The sequence below is a fragment of the Azolla caroliniana genome, unplaced genomic scaffold, assembly GCF_043228905.1.
Source record: "Azolla caroliniana isolate FFs.n. ecotype wild unplaced genomic scaffold, voAzoCaro1.0.p SCAF_1, whole genome shotgun sequence".
NCBI classification, from domain to species: domain Eukaryota; kingdom Viridiplantae; phylum Streptophyta; class Polypodiopsida; order Salviniales; family Salviniaceae; genus Azolla; species Azolla caroliniana.
This window is the reverse complement of record NW_028230436.1, coordinates 33,706,898-33,734,770: the sequence shown is the minus strand read 5'-3', so window position 1 is coordinate 33,734,770 and position 27,873 is coordinate 33,706,898. Positions and strand designations below refer to the sequence as shown.

The 27,873-nt window shown below is 37.7% G+C and overlaps 1 protein-coding gene across 3 annotated transcripts; it reads right to left on the bottom strand.

The window, feature by feature from the left end:
• Positions 1-407: 407 nt before the first annotated feature.
• LOC147869960 (spatacsin carboxy-terminus protein) lies at positions 408-27,758 on the bottom strand. 3 transcript variants are annotated; one of them, XM_087335306.1, is made up of 26 exons: positions 27,541-27,758; positions 26,812-26,938; positions 24,448-26,700; positions 23,687-23,762; positions 23,150-23,272; positions 20,959-21,196; positions 20,500-20,880; positions 19,963-20,148; positions 19,560-19,862; positions 13,615-14,235; positions 13,064-13,463; positions 12,828-12,979; positions 12,595-12,750; positions 12,239-12,451; positions 9,362-9,895; positions 9,061-9,120; positions 8,625-8,947; positions 6,516-6,966; positions 5,960-6,427; positions 4,180-4,296; positions 3,741-3,862; positions 2,833-3,616; positions 2,494-2,748; positions 2,210-2,395; positions 1,787-2,125; positions 408-1,704 (listed from the first exon to the last, which is right to left on the bottom strand). In XM_087335306.1, exons 3-26 carry the CDS (start codon positions 26,645-26,647, stop codon positions 955-957), a joined length of 9,438 nt encoding a protein of 3,145 aa, XP_087191432.1. In that variant the 5' UTR covers positions 26,648-26,700; positions 26,812-26,938; positions 27,541-27,758; the 3' UTR covers positions 408-954. The 3 variants fall into 3 exon arrangements, with proteins under 3 accessions (XP_087191432.1, XP_087191424.1, XP_087191440.1); XM_087335298.1 differs by lacking the exon at positions 26,812-26,938; XM_087335314.1 differs by lacking the exon at positions 26,812-26,938 and having other exon boundaries at positions 24,448-26,685.
• Between the last annotated feature and the right edge of the window lie 115 nt (positions 27,759-27,873).

Sequence of the window (27,873 nt, the reverse complement as noted above, 5' to 3'; positions counted from 1 at the left end):
CATTTACTCTCCTCAAGGGTCCATTGCCATATACAATGGTGTTTGTGCATGTTTTATGTTTGGAAATGGAAACCCTACACTAATGCTAATGTTGTCCTTATATTTTCCAAGCCCTGAATGATGTTGCTAAATCTTAACACTACAACTTTCAACGCCAACAATGGTGATCCAACATGTACATGCAGGTTTTGGAAGTGATAATCTACACAATACACTCTTTTCTTACTTGGAAATGTGAACCTTCAAGTAATGGTAATGGCAATACCTACAAATCAAGACAAAAAGACAATTTGGCTCATATTATGACTTTGACAATTGGATTGGCAAAGTTACATGCCAATCCATGTTTAGTTCTTGCTGAAATTCTTGAAGAAGCAATCCAACATTTTATGATAAAGTCACTAAAATTTAAGGTCCCTGAAAATGAATTGAAAAACCATAGTAGAAATATGGGTTTTATATTACAAAAAGAGATTTAGCTTTGCAGCTGTATACAAGAGTCAGTAGGCAACAAGGATACATATTACCAAAACAGTAGGTAAGCATCCAAATAAATGATACATTTCATCCATTTGAGTAAAGATTTTTACTAGGTTACAACCCTGCCTTACAAATGCAGGAATACATTGTGTAAGCTAAATTAAATAAAAATACATTCATCAAACAAATCAAAATCGTTAACAGTTGGGCAAATATTTTTTTCCCCTTTTCTGCGATCATTTTTGGAAAGAGAAAATAAATCTAGAAATGCCTATTTTCTTCAGTGTACTCCAGATTATGGTAATGAGTAATAGTGGTGGAGGATCACCATTACTTCTGCTATTCTTTATTCTCTTCATAGCACTAAGTAGTTAGTGAATACAATATGCTACTTAGTGGTAGATAAATCTTATTATAAACATATACCTTGGTTGCAATTCGCAACTAATCTATACATGGAAATTATACAGAGAACTACATGAGAGGAAGGTAGCCACCACCATGAGCCTTCATTAGAATCAATGGGCCCGCAGTCTCAGGGACCTTATCAAGAATTCGCATACATATCTCGAGCACATCTGGAAATCCAGTTGCAAGAGTAGCCAGCTGAACTCTTAATTTCACATCACAAACATATTTCAGAAGGCATCTAAAAGACTTTTCCAAGTACTTTGCCCACTCCAGAGGCAGCCCCCCTGGACTGAGCCATGTAGAGAAGTCTATATTTCGTTTTCTGCCTGTCACCTCGGCTCTGTAAAATCGAGCCAGTTCCATGAGCATATTCGCTGGAAGAGGTAAGGCAGCAACAAACTCACCCAAAAATGGTTCGATCCATCCTGGATTTTGCATATGATCCCAAATCACAGGTGCCCATTCACTTGGCTGATTTAGATTATAAGCTTCTGCTACTACTAGTGCCTCTTCAAATCGAGATTGCTCTACAAAGAGTCGTCGAGCATTTGTTTCAGTGAGATTCAACCACTGCACTTCGGGGATGCGTATCTGAAGAGAGATTAATGATGCTTGAGCACAATTCCACCTTGCCTTCTTTCCAGCATCGACACTGGCCCAAACCTCAGCAGCTTCCACATTATAACGCATCATTTCTAGAAGTTTGTCACTTAGTTCCAATACACGATTTTTGTCAAATTGTTGCACCCCTGCACGAGCTCTCAACTCTACGAGAGCAGCCATTTCATGTTTCATGTCAAACTGCTTGAAGACCTACATAAGGTAAACTTAGGATGTCAGCGACAATATGATTCAAAAGATTTATATTCAAAAGCTAGTAGTTTTGGGGGCTAGCCTTTCCAAAAGCATCCAGATCATGAGGATTGAAATGCTTTAGAGTTGAGAGTACTGCCATCCTGAAGCCACGAACAGACGCTGATGATTCCATTGCTGCTTCTACAGCAGCTCTTTTCTGAAGCAGGAGCTCTAGTTGCTCATTCTCTACCAGTATATCAAGTATAAAGTGTAATGATTGGAAATTATTGATGCCGGTAACTAGTCGCGCAAGGGATATGAAATCCCCTTCAAAGAGATATGATTCGACACGTGTTGATGCTAATGTCAATAGAACATCTATGCCACTAAGGCAAGAAGATGACATGTAAAATCCGTACGCACAAACAAGTAGCTCTACCTGGAAAAGGGAGAGTGTGCTTTCAATCACAATGGATTTAGGAGAATAGAACCCTTTTGGGCTTTACATACCCAAGATAAGTACCTCACAAATATTAGGAACATCATGACCACTTAGTACGATGTGCATGAGAGCATGCCCCATTTCAGCTTCAGATTTACACAGTTCAGCCCACTTAAGAAAATCAGAGGGCCTCCAAAGCAAAGGAGATGGCCCTTCCTCTGGTGGAGCCGACTCCATAAATCCCCCTCGATGGGCTGCTAAAAGACCCTGTAAAACATGAATTTCCATATAATCATATTTGCAGCAGGTGATTTAACTTCTATCTACAGTTTATCATTGCAGATGATAGAAAAAGAAAAAGCTACCTTAAGAAAAGACTCCGCAAGAATTCTTGCAATATTAGCAGCATGCATTGAATGTGTTTCAACAAGCATCTTGGCCTCTGCAAATGAGTCCTGTGCTTTTAAGGTCAACAGCTGCAAAAGTTGTGCTGGTGACTTCTCAAAAGCATCACCAAACGAAAGACCAAGGAAGTCTGCAATTCGTGCAACAGCTGTAATCCTTTCACAACTTCCACGACCACAACCTTCGGGACAAGCCTTTGCTATCACCTCAAGAACCTACTTAAGGACAGAAATCAGCAACAAGTAAAAACAAATGCCAGATGCCTGGTTCTCATACGCCTTTGCACTATGGAAACATACCTCTAGTGGGCTAGCTGATGCAATTTCATCAACCAAACTTGAAGACAGAAGATGTTCAACGACAAGGGAAGGAATCATTGTGGGTGTAATACAGCCTTTAACTGTTGGTGTAGACAGTTCTGCAATTACAAGAGCTGTTTCAACAAGCAACAATTCTATTGGCACATTGGTTGGAGCCAACTTCTGTTGAAGTTGTCTTGCAGCTGACATCTGCCCTACTTCTAAAAGGGAAAGGACTGCCTGTCCCAATTGTTGTTCACCAACACGCTCTTCCCAAAAGGTATTTTCTTCACCTGGAATGCTGTCCTCTTTTACATCATCTTGAAGTACATAGTTCCCTTTTACTTTGCTCAAGTGGACCGGGCTTAACCCTCCCTGACTGATATCTTCTTGTTCCAGTTGCAATTTAGTAGGCTTGTCAACCTGTGTCTTTTTATGCTGGACATAATTCCTTGGTCTTCTCTTATGCTTTGGCACCATCTCTTGCTCTTGGAGTCCAGTTGAATTGTGCTCATGATATGTTGATGTACTTGATTGCATGATACTCGATCTAGCTTGTGAGCTTCTCAGATGGTTATCCACGAGAGAAACTAGCTTTGCAGTATAGTGTATGGGTTCAGGACTGGTGACACTTGCACTATCATCATCCTGCTCAGGCCTGGAACCTGTTGCAATCCAACTTGGAAAAGATGACTTTTTGATTTGAGTCTCCACCTCTGACTTCCCCACAGCAAGAAGCCATATCCTTGTTTCAAGTTCACAAAGTCGATGTACAGGATATTTCCTATCACATAAATATAAAAAACTAGTATTATTAAAACAGTTTTACTTTCCTTATGCCTGAGAACAGGAATATAAAACTATATAGATAAATGAGAACACAAGAATATGTCAAAGAAGAATAATACGGAGGTGTGTTTGTTATCTGGCCACTTAGCCACTGCAGAGCTAACAAAAGAATTCCATGAAGTTCTAATGGGGATACTTCTCGTTCAACTTCATCTGCATGTTTCAAGAAGAATAATCCACCCTGATAATACAAAAACACTACCTGATTAAAAAATTTGAAAGAGGCATCGATTCTGCACACATTGTTTTAAATGCAACAAGTTTCTATAGCAGGATTAAACCACAGTGTAAAGTATCACAGGCCAGACTGGAGAACTTATAATTCCAATATGTTGTATTTTGAAGGCTTTATTTACCTAGAATTTTTAAATAATCATGAGACAAAGACAGTACATAAAATCATGGTTTTTTGCTATTGTGCACAATCATATGACCTCTTAGCGTTTCTACTCATACAACAAGAATTTCTATACAAGCATACAAGCACACATAAAGAACCTGGAGCGATGGTAGAGAATGCTTGAGAAAAAGTTCATGGCAATGCTTCCATAATGCAACTCGTTCTTCAGGTATATCCCAGAGATATTCCCGCCACTCGGCCACCATGGCTTGAGCCTGCAGAATATATAAACATTGAAATTTTAATGTCCAACTGATATATGCACCTCAGTTCATCACATAATACTCGGTTAAAAAATGTCAACTGGAAAATGCAAGCAGCATAATATCTCTGAATTCAACAGACATGCAAAGGCTGAACTTATACTACAGTCTAAGACAAACAGAAACATTTGCTGATTGGTAAAAATACTAAACTTCATCACGTTTTAAAACTACCACTTACATTGAATTACAAACATCACGTTTTCAATTTCACCCATGATGTTTGTAAATGCCAGGCAAGGAATGACATATATCAGGGGTCTGCAAATGCCAATCCATCTTGCATTTATCTGCCACACTGGGCTGCCAGCAAAAAGATTCAGCATGGCAATCAAGACAGAAGAGCTGAATAACCCTAGCTAACAAATCCTATGATCTGTACCACTTGAGCTAAGGGGTGGTCCTAGTATACAGCAAAGAGCACGATGCTGTATATCAAGAAAATGGATGATCAATGCTCCCCATAATAATATGAGTTTTGCTCATTTCTCAGGTGAATTTAACAGTCTGTAACAATGTAAAGCCACGATGGCATCATTATGTTTCATTATATCCAGAAGTACTAAAGAGACAAACCCAACCACCCTCTAACAATGGCATGAGACTAACCCAAAACTCCTCTATGTCCCATATCATTCTGTTGATGCAAGTCATACCTCGGGTTCTGTGAGGAGTGCCTGTGCTTAGCTAATAAGAGCAATAGCCACACTGAAATAGTCTAGACATAGGTCAATCTTCCTTGATAAGAAGGTGGTTGGCCTTCTTAGATAGGCAAAAACCCTAGACCCATAGAGTGTTCACATACTTGACTACTTCATGTGACGCAATCAAGTGATAACACACATAATAGTCATCTAACATTGTAGAATTGTAATTCAATTCATAGTCTCATTCCTTTCCGAATTAACCCACATGTACTCATCATATGATTAGGGAAAGCTACAGAAAACCTATCTCATGATCAGTTATGGTTATGCACATAACATGAGTACGTAAGGATCATCTCTGGTATCCTTATCATGTACAAGCTTATTTTTGTAGTAGGCGGTGCAATGTCTATTAAGATCATTGTTAGGCACATGTTGATGACCTTTGCAAAACGTTGTTGGGTTCTCACGTACAAGGTTGGATTCTAGTGAAACCTGAAATTGTATGAATCAACCCTGAATCCCTCTGAGAGGGTAACATTATTAACGCTCTTAAACCATATAAAGAATTTGTTTTTGAGTCTATGATATGCATGTCCTTAATAACACATAGAGATCCATGTAATCTCTACAAATATCCCCTCCAATCCTATGTCTTTAAGTGGCAGGTATCAATGCAAAACTCCCTCTTCAAACTTAGGATTTCATACTGTAGCATATCAAACATCGATTATCATAACACTTCGTCCAAAACACAAGTTCATAGGTCTTATATTCCCAATTCTAAATTGGGTCATGACATCACATTGTTTTGGCCTCAGATTTCACTCATTCTACGTTAAATCTTCAATTGTAAATAAAAATTTCAAATTAGTATTGGAGCATATGCATGAAAATGAAGCCTGACGTATCTGATCTTTTCATGCATTAAACCATGGATCTCCAGCAAAAGAGGGCATTACACAAACCTGTGCTTCTGTTACATGATGCATTGCTTTAGCATTTCGTCCAGTAGGTTCCAGCTGTTGAGCCCAGCTACGAGCTTGTTCCCATTTCCCCTGACTTTCTAATGCCAGCAACAATGCATCATCATCAAGGTTGGCACCATACACCATAGACTTCAAACCTTTTTGAAGAGCAGGTTCAGCGAGCTGAATTTTTTGGTAAAGTCGACGAAAACGTGTGGCAGCAGCACCTCCATCTCCAAAATCTGCACTGGAAAGAAGTTCTAAAAGGCAACGCTGTTCATATGGAGAGGGACAAGATGCTAGAATCGTATCAGCTGCAGTAACTGCAGACACACTTATCCAAGCTGCTGTTGATGTCTTGCCACTTCTATTTGGAATATAGTGAGCCTGGTGGTAATCTTCTTTTACACGAGCAGAAAACAATGCGAGGTGAGTGGAAGCTTCTGAGAGCCTCATTTGAGAGAACGCCTGTTTCATAGATTAGTAACTTTTAGTCCCACTTATAAGTTTACCAAAACTAACAAGTTTGACGCAAACTTTAGTTGAGATTTTGTACCTGAAGAAAACGAATAAATGGAAGCAAAGAAGAAGAAGGAATAAACACATCGAAGCCCTTCAGAAGAAGAAAAAACTGTTGTTGTTCACAAAATACAACTACCATTTTGGATAAGGATTCTTGTTCTTCAAGGGCATTATTCCGAAAAGCTCCATTTGCATTTTGCATTTTCTGGCTGAAATCTGAACTATTCTTTCTGACATCTGCTTTCATCCCAATATTGGCATCCAATGGAATCTGTTTTTGTCCTTCTGGTCTAACTGGCACATTTCCAACATCTGCACTGCCTCCTTCGGCCGACTGAAGGCGTCTTCTTTTAGGGCTCCTTCGGTTATATTGGAAATCTACACCGCGAAAATTAGCTGTTAAGCCATTAGTTGCTTCAACAGCAGCTCCAACACAAGCAGTGATATGTGCTGCAGCATCACTCACTTTGATTGACGAGGTCTCCCTAGAAATAAAAAAAATGATAAATTTACATCAGAAGAAACACACAGCTTGCCATGATCACATATTTTATTTTAATATATCAGCATCATTCATTTTCATTCGTGAGGTCTGCTTAGAAATGAAAAAAATGACAAATTTACACTAGAACAAATATATAGCTCATTATAATCACATTTATTTTAGCATATCAGTCAATATAAAATAGAGTTCCTGTTGAATTAGGAATACGATTTCATTTTAGCATATTACTCAACTTCATATGGAGTCCATGTTCAATCACATTTATTTTAGCATATCACTACTCACCTTATTCTGGTTATCCATGAGAACAAAATCATTTCCTACACAGATTTAGAAAGTTCACTACGAAAAGCTCACGTTGGAGATCTTTTGAAGGCAGAAGTTTCAGTCTATTTAAGTTCAGACTCTTAAGTGATTTTTAACAAGATTCTTTAGTACCCTATATTTTATTACCCTGTATTTAACAAGATTTCAGGCTTCAGTTGTCACCTTCTGTAGCTGAAACATAGTTATGAACAGCCACTCAAACAGAGGTTTATTTCTAGTTTAATATCATCCTTCTTAATGAATCTAGCTGTGGACAAGTGATGTTATTGTTACCACATTGGCTCTTATTAAAAAATCTCTCCATCTCAGACAAACATTCAAGAATGCTCTAATTAAGTTCCATCTTGACTGTTCGACTTTACTCAAGAGGAACTCTTTTGACACACTTTCAAGTGTCGAGAATTTTATCTTGTGCCCCTTGTTTTCTGTCAATGGTTACAGGATTCTGCATCTGCTCCTATACAGACTTGCACTTTCATATCCCCTTGGATTTTTTGAGCACATAAGTTCTTCCATCATGAGCACATAAGTTCTTCCGCCATGGTTACAGGATTCTGCATCTGCTCCTATACAGACTTGCACCTTCACCTATTTTCAATCCTCAGTTTAAGGTTTGGAAGTTCTTATCTAGATTTACACCTTGTGTGATCGAGTGCAAACCATATGCTATATACTATCTGATTTCATCTTACCACTCTCCTTAGTTGGCAGAGGGTCACATTGACAGTTTGCTTTGATCAGATGTGCGGGGGGGGGCTATTTGGCAGTCTGCTTTGTTGCTCCATTCTTGTGTTCTTTACTGCTATTTTTGTTTCTTCGTTGCTATATTGTCACGTAGATAATTACACTTATTTACACTTTATTGTGGATGAATTCAGTTATGTGAAGTTACTGCCCTTTATTTATGTCAGAAGAGATCATTTCTAATATAAGATCTCATTTGAGAAACATCCAAAATTTCCTCAGATGTCACTTTGGCCCTGTGAAGACATTAATGTAACATTTTATTTCAAGGCCATATTTCTTGAACAATTGGCAAACTATGAACTACAGCATTCAGAATTCCACCTTCAGAATAGACCAGCATTTCAGCATGAAGATATCCAAGTTAATAGAACCCCCATGTACAGTTTATGGACAAATTTTGATTTATACAATTTCAATAAATACAGAGAATTTAATTTCCATTTTCCTACCTTTTTCTTTCAACAATAATACTTAAAGAGTACTTGCAATTGCAAGATATGATTATACTTTTCTGCAAAGCTTATTTTGAATCCCAATTTCTATTCTTTAGTAGGAAAATAATACCTGGCAGCAGTAATTTCCAACCATACTGTCAAGCAAGCTATAGGAGTGACGTCGGTGAAACAAGATGATACCACAGCAAGCAATGGCCAACGCATATCCTTTGATTTTGCCAATAATGCAGTTCCAGGACATTTCTTCTGTTCACAATTGGCAAGAATTTGAAATAGCTCAGATGGGGTTGCTATGTTTTTAGTTTCATGCTCCAAAGGTTCATTAGCGGCAGCAGCTTCAGTGGTTGGTGCCTTCTGCCAAGCTGTTTGGAGAGTTTTGAGGACTGTCAAAATGTGACTCCGCAATCTAGAATCTGTAAATTCCCGTGATGCCTGCATCAAGTACATCAAAGAGTGTCCTTGGACTTCACAAGAAAATTGAAAGGATAAGGAAAAAAAACTTTAAATTTTCATCATAAGTAAGGTGTGATAATTTCAATTATTACCACAGAGATTACTACTTCTAATGGGCACCCTTCTGTCTGAGCTTCAGCAAGGAATCCAACCTGCACTCAAGAAAAAACATTGAATACATTTTATAAGCTAGATTCATACCCTCCAACTTAAATACATTTTATAAGCTAGATGCATAGCTTATTACTCATGAAATCTACAATGAAATCATTTATTATTACACAAATGAATTTATTCACTCTTATATAAAATTGCATACAAGGATCTAATGAGGTAAAGCAATGGCTTTACCATATTTTCTACAAAAGTGAGATTAAGAGACAGTTTGTATACCCAGTCATTGTCCTTTGCAAGCACCGTCAAGTATGCAGTACTGACAGGAAGTTGATGCACATTGCAAAATGTGGTCACTAAACTCCATCTTTCACTAGATTCCCATTGCTGACGCCTAAGTTCCGACCCATTCTCCATACCATTGAAGAGCCAAGCACCCGGACTGGCATCATTTTCCACTGCTTCCATAAGACTTGCTTTCTCCAAAATCTGGAGTATGGTCAGCAGTATTTTAGATGGTTTCCCTTTTGAATCCATATTTATTTTCTTGGGCAGTAAAACAGCTACTCCAGCTTCTCTATATTCATCTGCAAGTACTCTGGCCAGTGAACCAGCAAGATCATTTTCAAACATAATTGAGGAATCCCCATGGATATCTGCTGAACTCTTGAATTTGCAAAAGAAACTGATTCGGGACAAAACTGCAACATCAACTCGGAGCATCATAGCTGGGAAACCGCACAGTTCTAGGAAACTAGAAGCAGCTGCCACCACTACTGGATTTTCGAAGTTCATTATGGCAAGTGGCAGAACCTATCAATATGAGCATTTAAGGAGAGAAATTAATCATGACCCAGAACAAAATTGTTTGAAAAAACAAATGCCAATGAGATTCATTTCAGCACAGCATTAAATGCCTAGGACATGGTGCAATCTGTTTGAAACATAATGACGTTTCGAATCTTTTCTATAATCGTTGTAAACTTTTCACTTCAGAAATTCTAAAATACTACTATGGGAATTAAATTTTATTTTTACTATTTTTCCTTCAAGAATCATTTGGTAGAAAAAGTTCACGAATCTTTAATAGGATTTCTTTTGCTCAGTACCAGTTAAACCTTCAACACTTTCTTACATCGAGGAAAGACCCACATCATCCTTCACTTTTTCATATTTATAAGAGAGATTAAAATTTATTTTTAACACAAACTATTTTCCAGGCAAAACTCATTTACTAGAAAAAGTTCACAAAACTTTTATAGGATTTCTTGCGCTCAGTAGGAAAGACCCACATCATTCTTCACCTTTATTTAAGAATTAGCACTGTAGCAATTGCATTCTCATAACACTTTTTCATATTTATAGAGAAATTACAATTTATTTTTAACACACATTATATTCCCTGTAAGAATCATTTACTAGAAAAGGTTCATAAATCTGTTATAGGATTTCTTTTGCTCAGGACCAGTTATGAGCACCAGTTAAACCTTCAACACTGTCTTACATAGAGGAAAGACCCACACCATCCTTCACCTTGACTTCAGAATTAGCTATAAAAGAACAGTAGGACGTTTCTCAAACTATTTCAACAAACTATTTCCACAACAATTTGCTAGCAATACACATCAAAAGATGTGCTATCAGTTGTATGCAGATGTGAGAAACATTTTGTTAATACTAGATTTTCAATAATGAATATGTACAATAATAAGTCACTATAAAATCACAGAAGACCACAAATGTTTAAATAGCTGCCATAACATGGTGATTCACCAGTTAAATTAATTGACGATTCTAAGATTCTTTCAGGCTCTACACATTTTCAAAACACAAAGCAGAAGTATGAGTCCATGGAACATATAATGTAAGAATGGATATTTGATAAGGCTGAGTTTAGAGAAGCTAATTTGAATTGTAGCTTGGAAGGTGATGGATTAAAGAAATTGTAGCTATGACGTATTGAACAAGAACAATTACTACTGAAAAACTAGTTGACTTTTTTATTCTATCTCGTAGAAAACTTTGAAGAGCTACGAACGAAATGTTATATTAATCCTTCCACAAGGTCAAAGTGGCCTATGAGACAAATGTTTCATCCATCTGAACTGCACCTAAACTACATAGCTGCCCTATGTAACTAGGTTGTGATTAGATATTGGATAGGTGTAGGCGATCTTTCATAGGCAAAGCAATTTTAGTAATTTAGAAAATATTGATTTAATTTATTCTTCTGAAATATATGACAAAAATTTAAGATGCAGGACATCTTCACCTAATGTATTTTTCTTCCTTCTTTCTTTCTCACATTACAGTCCAATTTCTCATCCACATGGAGCCCAAAGAATGTTTAGAGAAATAAAATGAACCAAAATGAGATAAAAAATGCATATGAGACCAAAAGTTACATCCATGTGAATTGTACAGATGTTTCGTAGAAAAAAGTAAAAATACCTAAATTAGGCAGCTTCCCTAGGTAACTAGGTTGTGATCAGAGTACAATGATATGGGAACCATATGTGCAACTAATGCAGAGGATACAATGTGTAAAATAAATATACGTCTAGAAGAATAAGAGTTCAAATGCCCCTGAACATTCTCATAGGATGTCCTATTGACACCACCATGAATGCTTGGTCAAGCTAAGGCAATGATACTGTGTAACCACCAAATGTAATAAATTTAATCTTCATATCCCCTGTCATTTGGAGTAACAAAAATGAACTGCTAGGCCATACAAGATCCCTCTACAAGCAGACATTTCTTGTCACTGAATTCTGAAAAAGTCTGGCGTCTGCAGTGGAAGAGTCATTTAAATCTAATGGTAAATTCTGCCATGGTAAATGTAGTGCTCTTCAGACTATATCTCTGTATGGAATAACAGACATATCCTCCATTTGGGAGGCACATTTCTATACCTACCTATCTCTATCTCCAACTGATGTGATGAAGTATGGATCTGTCTAATGGTGCATCTTAACTCATAAGACAGATGGTCATCCATATATCAAGGGTGTAGCATAAATTCACATTTCAGCCCAATAGTGGAATGAGCATAAAGTTTTTAATAGCATTTTAAACAAAATTCGGCATTCTTTCTTTTTTTTCATTTGTAAAACAACTAAACTTATAAAAAAACCTAAACGTACTCTTACTCACATTAGTAAGATATTTTTCTTCATGTGACAAAGGAGATAACACGGCATGTAATTCAGATGACATATGTAGTTGTCCTCTTTGGAACTTCCCAACATGCTCACGAATCATAGATCCTTGAACATTGAAGTTTTGTAGTCTCAAAGCAAGAAGTGAATTAAATGCTGCCAGTGCACGGCCCCTTTCAAGATGATGATCTATCCCCACTGCTTTATCCTGTGATTACATCATCATTGAAGAAAACTTTTTGATTAATCAACTAACAGTGGTTTTATAAGAGAACTCCATATGAACAACAAGCATATATACGAAATACTAAGCCAAGGGACTTCTATATGAAGATATAACACAATACCTACCTCTAATTTCGAAGATGCATAGAGTTCATCTTCAATGCACTTTCGGATGATATTCTCCCATGCAATAGGATCATTTTCATTCATTATTATTCTCGAATAGGGAGCCGTATTTTCATCCCAACCTTGAAAGGCTGATTGCCCACTACCCACAGGACCCTGCCAATCAGCAAATTAAAATTCAGTATGTCAACAAGTTAGAACAGAGTTAAAATGGAGCATTGCTAAAGCCCCACCTGAATAGTTAGCCGAATCAACTGTCTAACACCCTTGGGAAACCAATGAGGCATCATTTCAAGAAGTGAGGTATCACCACAAGCAGAAGAGAATATCTTCTCACGCCACTGCAGATACCCAGGAACTCCTGGTTGTGTCCTCATGGAAGCAGCTATAACATTATCGATAAGTATTAGTCACTAAAGGTAACTGCCAGAAAATAGATTTTAATGCTCCAAAGAAAACCTGTCATTACCAGACTTTTTATGCAAACTAGTAAACCACCAAGTATTTGGAGTAAGGCAAACAGCTAATAAAGTTCTCCATAGAGTGGGATATTGTTGCAACATGGGTTGAAGATTCTCTAGGGTACACTTCCATGAGGATCCATCACATCGAGTGACACTCCCAGTGCATAGGCATTTTTCTAATTGCATTGGTGCATACATTAGAGTAGAAAGAGCCATCATCTCTCCTCCGGTCATAGCCATATCATCAACAGTTACAATAAAATCCTCAATTTCTGTTGTAAAAGCTAAATGCCCTGGCTTAAAATTGTGAGCAAGGATTGTGCGAGCATTGGCAAAAGACATCTCATATTCACTGCCCTTTGTTCGAGAGGATAGTAGCCATAAGGCCCAATGTTGGAAATATCCCTAATAATGACAATTTCCATTTAAACTTTAAAACAAGTAAATAAAACTGGAAATATTGAAGTATCTGATAATAAAGGAAAAATAATAGTCTAAGCCTTTACTAAGTAAAAAAATTACATGGGTGCTTAAATCTCAGACTGAAAATAATTACCACAACAGCCTGCATTACAACTGATGACATTGTGTCAAGAGCCAGGGAGTGATGATCCAGGTAAATTCCCATAAAATTAGGCAAAGTATGTCGCGCACAGTGACGCAGAACCAGTTCATGGATTGCTTGTTCAGTTTCTTTATTTTTCTTTGCTTTGTTTTGCAATCTGCCTAGAAAGCCTTTATCAGAATTATCACACAGCATCCCAGCTCTAGCAAGCAGTGATATCAACTGTGTAGTACCATGCCAATAGCTACGTAAAAAAATGTAGCTTTTTGCTACCTTTTCTTCAATCATCTGAGAAATCCAGCTTGTGCAAGCAGTTCCCAATTCCACAGATAGAAATCTTACACTCGGTATGACAGTTTCAACAGCATCAAGATCTAAGCCAGACGATCCATCTTGAGATATTTTTTCAGCCCTTGTTTCATGGTCATAATCTACTACAGGTGAATCCGGACAGTCTAAGCGAACCCGTAGTTCACCCTCAGATAGCACAGAATCAGGAATAGAATCAAGCAAAAAAGAAACTTCAACCCCGTCATTCCTAGAAATAGCTGCCTGCAAACGAGCCTCCCATGAAACTGTGTCTACAAAAAGTGTTTCTTGATCAATGCAAACCTGTAAAGCACAATAAAGATATCTCAAATTTCCAGACAAACAAATAAGATTGAAATTAACATCAAAAAATATTTGTTCATTATACAGGTTTGAATGAATGCTTAAAATCATGCATCAGCATTCCAAACTAACTCTTACCTGAAAGATGCACGTAAATAGGCTCTATTTTTTATCAGAAAATGCTCTCCACGTCTTACAAATGAAACCCCTCTTCAAGAGAGATGTGAATGCATGCATCCTACTGTGCATTACAGTCTAATGCAAAGACCAATTATAGGCAATTTTACATTCTAGAGAAACGAGAACAAAATCCCCATGTACAACAGTCTATGTCCCATATATCTATCTGAGCATGACTTAATATTCAATACCATTATCTGTAGACAAAAAGTAGAGATGGAGACATTTGAGTATGCTTCGGAGATCAAATTATTCTCACATGATGAGATTTTCATCTCATGGAAACCTTTCCACAGTACCTTTATTTCATCACTCAGAAACCTTACTCGTTCTGGCAGAGTCATCATATCGGCTACAGTGTGATTATGGACAACTATGGCATCCCATATGCTGGCAGATAATTCTGCACATGCAGTCTGCAACTGAAACTAAATGACCAGAGACTAACATAGAGATACTCAAATGCATGTCCAAAAAGACTCAGAAAGATATCATTGATGGTAGGATTCAGCCAATATAATAGTTGTGTATGAATGGCATACTTCTCCCGATGGCGGTAGGATTCAGACTATTATATGTGTGGTTGTATTCTTCAACAACTTTTCCCGATGTCTCTTAAGCTCTAGCAAGAAAAGTCCTAGGCACCGTTGGTCCTCATATTACATTACCTTGCATAGCAGGTCAAAGCCTTGTTTAAAGAGGCAATGGTATCTCCCTCTGATTTCATAAAAGACACTACAATGACAAACATAGTGTTCTTCGGATTCCACTCCTTTATGACACAATTGGCAAATTCTTTCTTCTAGAGGTATTCGTGTATATCTGCCTACCTCAATCTGTAACTGATGTGATGAAGTTCGCAACTGCCCTATCACACTATGCAGCACATAGGATAGATGTATGTCCATATAAGGTGGCCTGATGATGAATCCATCCTCCGATGTGTGTAAGAAGTGTGTCTTATAGTGGGCCATCTTCGTACCAAGTGATATTTTGGGGCTGATCCATGTTACCTTGTTTTCCAAGTTAATAATATCAGTTTGGATCACTCTATTCTTTTCCACTTTCGTCATATTTAGATGGGGATAGTACAAGCTATATTGGAACGGGGGTAGTGCATCTATACTCATGCCATGTGACTCGAACCATTGCTGCATTTCAGCATACCAACAATGAACGTCTCCATTTTTAGCCAATTGTCTTGACGACATAAGTGCCAACCTTGGGTACCTTCGTTTAGGGAGCTCCCAGAGACGTTGGATAAATGTCACTAATCGGAACAATGCCTCAGTGATTATAGGTGCTGCTCCCATCTCCGCCCGGATTATATTGTGGTGCACCGATGCTTTGCTCCTTATCATACGGGCAATCATTGACACTAAAGGTCTCTCTAAGTCTTTCCATGATTTGCCTTGTTAAGACTCAGTCCCCATGTTTCTACTCCATAGAGAAGAGTTGGTGTGACAAGTGTATCAAATAACCATAGCTTACTTCGTGGCTCTTGTAATTACAAATGTGCACATTGTCTCTCGAGAGCACCAAGGGCTGGCATATCCACGAGAAAGTCGGGCACAAGCAACCTCTCGTAAGGAGAACCTAGGCCCTGTAAATGTTACTCCTAGGTAAGTGTAGGAGTGTGTGTATTCCACCTTTTCCTCCTTCAAGAAGAATCCGGTTCTGATCTTGTTACCCATGCTTGAGTGTTGTTAAACACCATCACTTTAGTTTTATCCATGTTGATTGACAAACCTTTGTCCGTACAAAATTGTTTGAAGGCATTTACATGTCTTTGCAGTCCCTCCGGAGAGTCAGAAATCATCACAATATCATCAGCATATAGTAATATTTGTATAGCTATACTTGCTAGGCATGCTCCCGAACCCCTGAATCTCTCTTTGTAATGTGATACTTCAGTTATATAGAGACTGAAGAGAATGGGTGATAGTGGGTATCCTTGCTTCACTCCGATTGTGCTGGCCACCGCCTCTAACAAACCCTTGGAAGACCGCACTTTTCTTGACACAAATTCATAGAGTGCATAGATTCCCCATTGCATATCTGTAGGAACACCAAGGGCTTCTAGCCACTGCATAAGCCGAGCACGTGGCACAGTGTCAAAGGCTTTTCGGAAATCCACAAAGCAGCAATAAATCCTCTTATTATGGGCTCTACCCTCCTCAATAAGGTACCCTCCTCAATAAGGGCCCGGAGGGTCAATATGTGATCCAAAGTTGTGAACCCCTTCCGAAAGCCTGCATGTCCAACTGAATGGCATCCATTCAGCTCTGCCCATATGCTCAATTCTCATTCTAGAATCGAGCCATATAGTTTAGCCAAATAATGGCCAATCATGATTGTCCTATAGTTGCTTGGCATCATGGGGTCTCCACTCTTGAGGATTCGCACAATGGTATGTTGAGTCCATCTAGTGGGGAAACCTTCACACATGGCCCTATCAAAGATGTGTGCTAGCAATGGGAGCAAGGTGTCACTGGCATAGATAAAGTGCTCACCCACCAATCCATCATGATCCTGGGCCTTCCCAAATTGTAGCCAATCAATGGCATTTCTTACATTTTGTGGAGTAAAAAAGGTTGATTCATGTGGGCGTGAGCCATGTGGGTGGGGAAGAGGAGGTTGCCCCAGATATCATATAGGACCTTTGCATATTCATGCCACACCTGAGGTGAGGTCAGTTGCGTGGTAGGTTGCCTCTCATTAAACATTTTCCATGCTCTTTTACTTTCTTGTACTAGAAACAAGTGATACAAATGATCTTCAAATTTAGCCAAATACAATCTCTTCTTCTTCCTTACGAGGCGTTGGAAGGTTGCTCTCGCTTGTTTGTGTGTATAAATGCCTTGAGTTACATCACGCTGCAAGCATCTCTTGTATCACGACATTCCTCATCATACCAACTATTTTGCCCCGCTATTTAGTATTCACCATATTGCGGCGATTACTCTACCAAGTTTGGGAGGATTGGCCATTGTGTGAGGAAAGGCATATTAACGTCTTTAAGAGGCCATAACGGCCTATAAGACCAAACAAGATATTACATTTTAAGTGTTGTCTCATCTTTGAGAACAACAAATCAAAATAAAATAAATATTACTCAGTAAAGAGCTCACTTCTGGGTAATCTATTTGTTGCTTCTTGGCCAGGCATTGAGAAAAAAACTTGAAGCAGGTTTCCAAAAGGTTTAAAGGGGTCCATGCTTCTATTTCTTTCTCCATGCCTGGCTGAGAGATCAGAATGAGTCAGCATTTAATCACGGTAATGTAATACAAAGACCGGTGATGCGTGGAACTATTCTTGCCAGAACTCATGGACAGTGAAGTGTTGTTGGACAACAATACAAGCACAACAATTCATCAACAAGGATCAAACATGACTTTCTTTAGCTTCATTACTCTTCTTGGGACAAGTCAATCAAGGACTACACAAGTAGGGTCTCAACCAAGACATTTGAAAGGGAATACAATACATCAAACAGTCCCAATATGTCGGTGCAGATAGACCAAGGTGGACCATGGACTCGTCAAACTTGTCATCAGCAAATAAAGACCATTATCACCCAGCATTGAAGGTGCTTCCCTTGTTTACGATATCACCATCTTTAGAGGAGCCCATATCGAAGACTTTCTGAAGACAAACTTTTCAGTCAATCTAAAGTTCTTAGATATTTGATTCTTTACTATCCTATTTTTAGATCTATTTCTTTTCGTTTCTCATTCTCAAAGACGAGAAAACATTTTCAGGTGTGATCCCTTCTTTGGTCTTAGAGCCCATTTTGGTCTCTGAAAAGAAATTAATATAGCTTTCTTTCTTTCTTGAATCCCTGCATTAATGTCTATTGAATCAAGAAAACATTTTTAGATGTGATCTCTTCTTTGGTCTTAGAGGCCATTTTGGTCTCTAAAAAGAAATTAATATAGCTTTCTTTCTTTCTTGACTCCCTGCATTAATGTCTATTGAATCCCTATCTTAATTTGTGATGAATCCACTAATCTCGTTAATCCCTCTGTTAATTTCTGTTGCAGTATCGTGATGTGGCGTGCCTAAAGGTGGAAAACGTGGGAAAATGCAAAAGGAAAGTGGCCACAGATTGTGCATATCTATTTATGAAAATAAAACGATAATAAATAAAGGTGAATGGCATAGTGGTTAGAGCCATTGACCTTGTACTATATGTGCAAAGTTCAAATCTCTGCAGCACGGTAGGAATTAAGGAGTATTTATTCCTTTTTCTTTTTCGAAGAAAAATAGGAATATTTGCATTTAGTGCAAATGAGGCGCCTCTCTCCCTATAAATGGAGGGGAAGATGGCTCAATTTGGTTCTCACAAATTTGTCTTCTTCGATTTGTCTTTCGCAATTTTGGGCTTTTCAGGTTTCTTTTCTTCCTCGACTCTTCTTTCTTTAGGATTTCCACATTTTGGAGAAGGAGCTCTCCATTTCGACGTTCCTTAACCGTTAACCACAAACCGTTAATGTTAACCACAAAATCTCGTGCGTTAACAGCTAACCACAAATTCGTCGTTTCTATATTCACATTGTCTGCGTTCGAGTCATAGGGGCCTTCGACCCTCAGAAGCCTCGACTCATGCGAACCCTTGACTCCTCCGAGCTTTCGACTCATAGGAGTTTTAGACTCGTGGGAGCCTTTCGACTCCTGTGAGCCTTTGACTCCTGCAAGCTTTCGACTCATGGGAGAGGAGCCTTCAACTCCTCCGAGTCCCTTACATTGTGCCACCTAATCTTGCATCCTCCTTGGTCCAAGACCCCCTAAGGTCCCGCTCAAGTAGCATACACACGGATTTACACGACAGCATCTTGTATTGATTCTGGTAACTCCCTGCATCAATGTCTCTTGAGTCTATGTGTTACTCTCTGTTGAATCTCTACATTAATGTCTACTTCATATCTGCACTAATCTGTGCAAAAATGCCCAGTCTATGAAAAATTCTGAGGTGGTGTGTCATTTAATGACTCCGTTTGTACTATGGACCAGAAAAAAACCAAGTCCTTGAAGGAATAAAGATGAATATCTATAACCATAAGAAGAATTTTTAATTCCATACTTGTCAAATACTAAATATCTCATACAACAAAATCCCAATAATTATAGACACGCATACGTACTCGATCAAATGTTGTCTTGTCCCAGACTTTCAGCCAGACTGCTGCACCTGCCCAATATGCTGGGGACAGATCTTCCAGGGAACTGTGTGTTATATTTAAACTATTTGCACAATTCCAATCCCCTAATACAACGCCATGGGCTTCTCCACAAGTAATTCTAAAATCTTCAGTTTCTTTCAACGAGCATACAAGTTGCGGGACAACATTCGCTAATCCAGATTCTGAGGGAGTTCTAGTTGGATCTGGCAATGCCCTTTGATGCATCCCATAACTCAACCAAAAGCTACTACTTGGATAAGCCCTCTGTCAAAAGCATATCATCAGCACCATTTAAAATTTATGAAAATAATTGAGACCGTACATGAGATTTTAACAATTAGAAAAAGGAAAAAGGTTACAGGACCTCAAGTATTGATATTGTTTCTAGAATCTTCAAATCCTGAAAGTCAAGACAACCCAGCTTTGCTAGTTCATTAATAATCTCAGACCTCATGACACGGGAAACTGTTCCAAAAGCTAATTCACGTAAAACCATCTCCACATCTTCCCCTAGTCGGCTCAGCGCTATCATTGCTTTTGATGATTCCCCCTGCAAAAGTTTTTATCATCAATTATAATAAAAAATTCAAGATCAGAAAAACTACAATCTGAAATGTCGCATTTCATATACAGCCAAAACAAATGATGGCAAATTACATCATATATATTGAAATACCAGAATACAGGTTCTCTATATTTAAATTGTAGTACTATCATATATGTTACTCTCGACTAATAGAAATCAGAATTTTTGAGGTAATAATTCCAATATCACATAGACGCTGGCCAGTGCAAATTTGATAGACACTAGACAAAGATACTCCACAATAAGCTAAATAACTGCGTGCAGACAGTTCAATTCTTGGAGCCATGCATTATAAGCAAAATTATGTCAATTCACCTTACAGAATAATTCATAGACAAAGGCTCTCCCAATGAGTTGAACTTCTTTGAAGACATTTTGGCAATGCATCTGAGAAACAAGGTCCTTAGATTGCAAACGATGTAGCTGAACTACAGCAAGAGGCAATCTGCCTGCTCTTAAAGCTTCACGAACAATCTCTGGTAAGTTAATGTTTCCCTTCTCCCATCGATAGAACATCTCGTGGGAACTTTCAAAAACAGTTTTATCTCCATTTTCACCAACTCTAACAAGCCACATCAAGTCTTCTGGTTTAGAAAATTCATCTTCCTCACTAGCTTGTTCTGAACCAGGTGAGGGCTGACTTGGGGAACTATAACCTTGCCCGCTGTCCGCTGCCACTTCATCATTACCTTCTTTCTACACATACATGCAAGAAATAGTGAGTTCCGAAACAAAGACATTTCTTGTAACTGCCAAAAAAATAAAGAATATAACTTTTCCAGCCTGTGGTCGACCCCTCTGTATTTGCAATCGACTTTGCATTTTTCTGGTAACCTCTAGAAAACGTGACATTTCATGCAGGTTATAGCTCATATGTGGTAGAGAGCTATATTTCTTCTGAATTTTCTGTAAGCCCTTCTTATTATAATTTTTCGAACTCAGCACACCATATTGTTGCATGCCATATTGTTTAATTAACTTTATCACAAATTGGGCAAGAAGTGATAACAGCCTGAAAATCAAAATAAACATTAACCATCAAAAAATTGTGAGATACTCACATGATTTTGCCTATAAGACCAAATAAAAATTTACACTTTATAACGTTGACTCAACTTTGAGAACAAACCAATACAAATATAAATAAATTAGTAAAATAGCATCATAGCCTACTGAATAATCATGTTAGATAAGAAATGAACTTCTGAGTTCAGATTAACTGAAACTTCTGTTCTTAAGCTATCTCCGTCGCTATCAGATACAAATTACTGTATCAGAATAGTGCCTTAGTTACTATTGGGGCTTATTTCCTGTCTGTATTATATCATTGGTCATTGATGCTTTGCTCCTTACCATGCCGCTAATCAACAGGATTAAAGGCCTCTTCAAATCTCTCTAATTATATGCTCTATGAAGGCTCAGGTTCCCAAATTTCTATCCTAAGACTATCTTTTTCAATACCCCAAAAGGTGTCAAACAAGCAATCGTAAGTGGAAGACCCTACCAAAAAGATTACAAAAGATCAAACTACCTTAACATCAAAAGATCCTCTTTGGTGTTTTAGGCAAAGTGGTACAAGTAAGATGAGAAACAGACACTAGGCTTCACGTGTATCAAATAACTACAGATGCATTTGTGGTTTTTGGAACTGTATATATATTAAGATAAAGAATGACATACTTTGAAGTTCACAATGACGGGAAGATTATACAGCTCATAAACGCATACTTAGTCATATACTATGAGCCTTAATATTTCCAATTTAAGATATTAGACATACTTCCAAAGAATACAAGAAGCATCTTTTTATGTATAGGAACTACATCTTATATACAAGAAACATGTCTATATTGTACTTTTTGTGAGAACTACCGTTTATAGGTAGCAATAGCTAGTGCCGAATGGGATTGCAATGTGAAAAGGACCATTTAGGGTTTCAAAATTGTATAAAAGTGCAAGAGCTATCATTGTAAAAGGGCCATTGGTGCAACGACCTTGGAGCTAGCTTGTAGTTCTCATTCTCTCTTCTTCCTCCATTAGGAGTCATTTTCTTGAATGATTCAGTGGTATTCAACACAAGAAGCCTCCTAGGTATGTGTAGGATTGTGTGTGCAACCTTTTCCTCTTCCAATAAGAATTCTGCTTCTGGTCTTGTTACCAATGCTTTAGTGGTATTAAATACCATCAGTTTAGTTTTATCAAGGTTTGCAAGCAAGTCTTTATCTGTATAAAATGACTTTACCACATGTCGATGTCTTCATTGTCCCTGCAAAGAGGCTAAAATGGACTAGATTTCATAGTTATTCCGTGCATCAGATCAGGCATTTTAAATGTACACTGAATCCAAACATGATAGCTCTTATAAGATATTTCAACCATGAATATAAACTCAAATAATCATTCGTGAATATAAAAATGCTAGTGTGTTACCCCAAAGGATTGTAAAGTGCATTAAGAATGAGGGATAATGGAAGTACACAGGCAGGTAAAGACCACAGCTAGCTTTCATCTGAAAATATAAAAACGTACTCACAGAAACAGGATTTACAACACATTCATTTCATTTTTCTCTACTTATTAATGGCCTCAGGTTTAGATGTGGGGCTGCAGATGTAGCTCGCAATATTTCATGCTGATTGACAGAGTTCAATCTATACCACCCAGAATATCCTTATGATGACTTGTACATCACAAAATAATGATTTTACCAAGAACACAGATCATTGATTTCAGAACATTAAAATGCATACACACATTAAAGCAACTCTTCCATTAATTTCAGATATATTTCTACATAAAAAGATGTGTTATTGAAGAAATATAAAGTATGAAGTTTGAGGATCAATCAACATGCCAAAACTATAAAGTTTGAGATGACATCTAGAGTTCATTGACAGGCATATCCATGACGCAGATAAATCAAATTGCGTATGCTCTAACACATGTATAGGAAATGAGTGATCACCTTGATGCTTGCCCAAATTCATTGTCACCACTGGAAGATTTAACAATAAGTTCCTGGGCACAGAACAGCACTCTCGGAATCCCAATGTCTGCAGCTCCTACATGAACTAGACTGTCAAGGGCCCTGATACATAGGCAAACCTTGCCGTTAACAGAAGTATCAGAAGAAACGATAGCTGTAACATGGTTTCTTAAGTTAGTCATGATGCCACCGAAAGCATCTGATAGAGCAATGTTTTCAATTGATTTAGAAGACAACAAGAGTACTATGAATTATATATATCAGAATACACTTCTATTTTTATTTACATGATGGCATGGACATCTACAGTTACCACCATTATGAATGGTTGTTTCCTATGGAATGACCATCCATTAACATAATGAAGGAAGAATTTGGTGGTACATGAAAAGTGTTGTGCATTTTTTATTCTATAAATTCGTTCTCCTACTACCATATACAAAAGAAAATTTTGGAGACATTAATGCAAATGTTGTGGATAGTAAAAAAGAATCCAGATACCAAATCAAAGCTTACTGTTGTATTTCATTTATTTGAGCATAATCAAGAGCCAACTGTAACCTTCTTAGCCTCACAACCTGCTGAGACCAACCTGAAATTCAAAACTTTTGGTTGATTTTATATCTGTGTCTCATTAATCGTAAAAAATTGTTACTTGAAATTAAATTTCACAAACAGCCATTTAACCAACATGAAAGTTGATTGAATATCGAAACCCCACCACTTTCTCCTTTTGAGTTCATTGAAGCCACAAAATGGCACAAAACAGAAGTAAAATAATGACTAGCAAACGTACCAAACGTAATATTCTATATTGCAACAAATTTATCACATGATCATTATTACTCAACCAAGAATTCCATTTTTGTATTCCATCATGTACACATCAGATACCAGCTCTCAGCATTCCATATGCAGGGCCTAAACCTTATAGACCATTTTGGCCTCTTAATAGACATTAATATGGCATAAAACCAAATCATCAGGCACATTCCAACCTGAGAATGTTTTGATGATCTAGATAATCCAGATTACAGAGTGTGTGGATTCTGTTGTAATGAATATGTTCCAGAAAATTAGCCAACACAACAGCCATTTGTTCTCACACAAGTTAATATAACCTAGAATAATAAGAACCATTCAGACTTTATTCTCATAAAATAAAAAATGAACTCTGTATTTATCCTGAACTTTTTTGAATATCTTAGCTATAGAGAGCATTTTGAAAGACCTAGAACATTGCAACCACGCAAACAGCTGAGGCTTCACAAACTCACCATTCTCTGCTGCAAAAACCTCTGCTTCAACCAAACCATCATATATAAGAATTTTGTCTAATACTTCAATTTGCCACTGCTTTAACATTGATCTTGGTTTTTTGAGACCTGAATAAGCTTCTGCTCCATCTATTGTACATTCAAACTTGAGACCTGTAAACCACCATCGACCTTCAAGGCTATCTGGTAGTTTAGATGTTGATGCAGATACAGGAGGCAACACCACATATAGGCCATTATCTTGGAGAAAAAACAAATAACCTAGTGAACTGAAGGGCAAAATGTTTTTTTCTCTCTCTGGATCTAATTGCATTTGCATATATACAGGATTGCCTTTCTTCAACACTTTGTCATCAAAAGTTTCTCCTGATAGCTGCAACGTCTTCAAGAAAATGGTGTATTCATGGGGTTCATTCTTTGAATTTATCATCTCCATTACTCCAAATGGATTCAAACTGACTGTCAAATCGAAGTTTGAATGATTCATGGGCAAAAGAACGTGTCTCACTGGATGATGGGGGTTATTTTTAAGGTTAGTCTCTCTCACTCCAAGTCTCCCCAGGTTAGACTTACTGGAAAAACCACTAGAGTGATTTGATGAGCTCAAATCAGAAACCAAAGACACTGCACCAGAAGAAGCATTTTCTTGAAGAAATTGAGGTGTTAAAGAGCCAATCACTCTGGAACCCACTGCCAAACTCGATAAGGATTTTGGTGGAAAATATCTAATTTCTGTGTTTTTCGGATCTAAACAGTGTGAAAAGTAATTATCTACTGACAAGACATATATCAGAGCAAGGGAATCAGTAACTGCTATTAATGAAGAATCTGGGGCCAGATCCATACGCAAAAACTTTCTAGAAAAATGTTGCTCTGATAAATTCTTTTCTCGCAATTTCTTGATAGTAGCCTGATGAAGATCCTGCTTCACCATGCTCCTTTGGCTAACATCATGCAAATCACAATGCTGTAACACATCAATATTGACAACAATAGTTGCATCAACCATCGACCATATACAAATATATCCTTCCTCATGCAGCCCAAATAAATAAGAACGAGTGATTGAAAATGTTGGCCACTGTGATGCTGTACTTTGCATCGAAGCCTTATTGGGTTCAATAACAGAAAACCATTCCAAACCTGACTGTGAAATTTTACAAATCGAAATAAAGAAGCTACACCCGTCGTTCATTGCTGTATTTCCTTCCGCAAAATCACCAGCACTATTATCTGACACATGAAACAACATGCCGATCATATCAAAAGACAATCCTGAAAATACCTTTCCTATTGACACATTGTTGAAATCTTCCAGAGCATTTTTATCATTTTTTCCACTTCTGCAAAGCTGTTCCTGGAAATGTTCAATCAATTTAGAGAATGAAGTGGAATGATACTGAATGCTGTATGAGATTATCTTGCCAATTGGCAGCTGACTCTTTCCTCCTACAAACACCAGATGTGCAACATCTCCAAGCGTCTGAACTTGTGAATCCACCAAATATGTAATAAAACTCTTTGACTGCATTTCTGAAAGTGTTTCGTCACTCAACAATGGATCTCTGTTGCTTATATCCTTGGTTAAATCAAAGTTATCTACACCCCAGTCAATCCATCTTCCTGGAGGAGCCTTTACTTTGTCTCCTCTTATTTGATCTTTATTATACACTTGATCCAGTTTTCTTCTGGTTTTCGGGAATCCGTGTATAAAAAGGCCATGTTTTCCCACAATAAATAACATTTGTTTGAATATGCCAACCTGCCTGTCAGCACTGTATCCCTCCCCAATTGAGCCCCAACAACATGAAATAGAATCCAAAATGAATGGGCGATTCATCCATGACCTTGTTGAATCCTGACATGTAATGGATGAAGAATCACTACAAGAAGGAACCTCAGAAAGTTTCTCAAATCCTTCATTTAAAGAAGAATTCGGAATGTTTTGCAGATTGGATAAACCTGAAATTGAGTTTCTAACCATGTCAAGAGGTCTATACACTTCCTCTTCTGGTATATTTCCTGTCGAATGTAATGAAACAAGAACAGCCTCATATTTTTTGGACTGCAGTAAGATCTTGTCCCTGCATGGTGATGGAAATGCCTCTTTGAAGTATGAAATTGGCAGAGAGTCATTATTCCAGCTATGCAATCGCACAACCCTAACACTGTGCATTTCATCGTATCTAGCATCATCCATTCAGCTGAAGATAAAGATTCCAATCTCTTTCAATAACCCTGATACATATGTGCCTTTATTCCAGTCAAAATGAAAAGAATTATGTTAATAATAGCAATAAGATTGAAAAGGCAAATGTGCTCATTTTTGCTGCAAATGTTAAATGGACTAGTTGAATAATATACCTTTTGGCCTTTCATTGTATGTGAAAAAAGAGAAGAAAATGTAGACAAATTTGTTGATGTCAAATTAAGTGCTTGAATACTGACTCTTCATTCATTCACAAATCGAAGCACGGATAACATGAGCATCCTGGAAAGGTTAAAAATAAGGAAATGAAAACTGCTAAATGGATTATTTGAATACTGATTCTTTCAGTCCTTTAGCACAGTCTAACAAAGTAGAGCGGAAAAGAAGCTGAGAATCATTTCTGTAATTACTTCAATACTGATCATTCATTCTCTTACAATAGCATTTATGACAAACATGATGCACAAAGCAATGCTTGAGAGCGGAAATCAGCTGTAAATTATGGATGACATAAATGCAAAGTTTCTATTTTAATGTCGAATGAATATCTTGAAAACTGATTCTTTTATTCTCCCAGAAACAGAAATACCAAGCACGGTTGAAGAAAATCAGTGAAAATGGAATGAAAATTAGCTACTCTGGATCAAAGAAAATGAGATTTAGATGTCCAATGACTATCTTGAATAATGATCCTTTTGATCAACACATCTTTAGTTTTTCAAACGGTATTCCTCAACACGGATTCTTTCTTTCTCTCACCCCAACAGACATGTGACAGATATGATAAACAGAATAGCATAAATATTCGTTTCCTCATCCAACGCTTCCTGAATATGCAGAAAATAAATTCACAAAGAAATTAACGAAACAATTAAAGAGCTGACCTGAGAAGGCCAGGAGTGATGGCGATGTCAGAATCGGTTGATGTGGAAAAGAGTACGGGGCAAGGAATGCCAATGAAATAGAACGGGAGGAAAAAGGGAGAATTTTCTGTCTTCTTGAATAGCAGAGGGAACGAAGTTATGACGATGAAGATGACGACGGTGATATGGAGACAGACAATCGATCTGAGATGAGAGAAAGTCTTTTCTTTGTCTCCTCGAGAATGAGGAAGACACTGGATGGAAGAAGAAGAAGAAGAAGAAGAAAACAGGAAAAAGAAACTCAAAAACAAAGGAATGATGGGCACGACAAATGTGCTTTTAATTTTTTAAGTC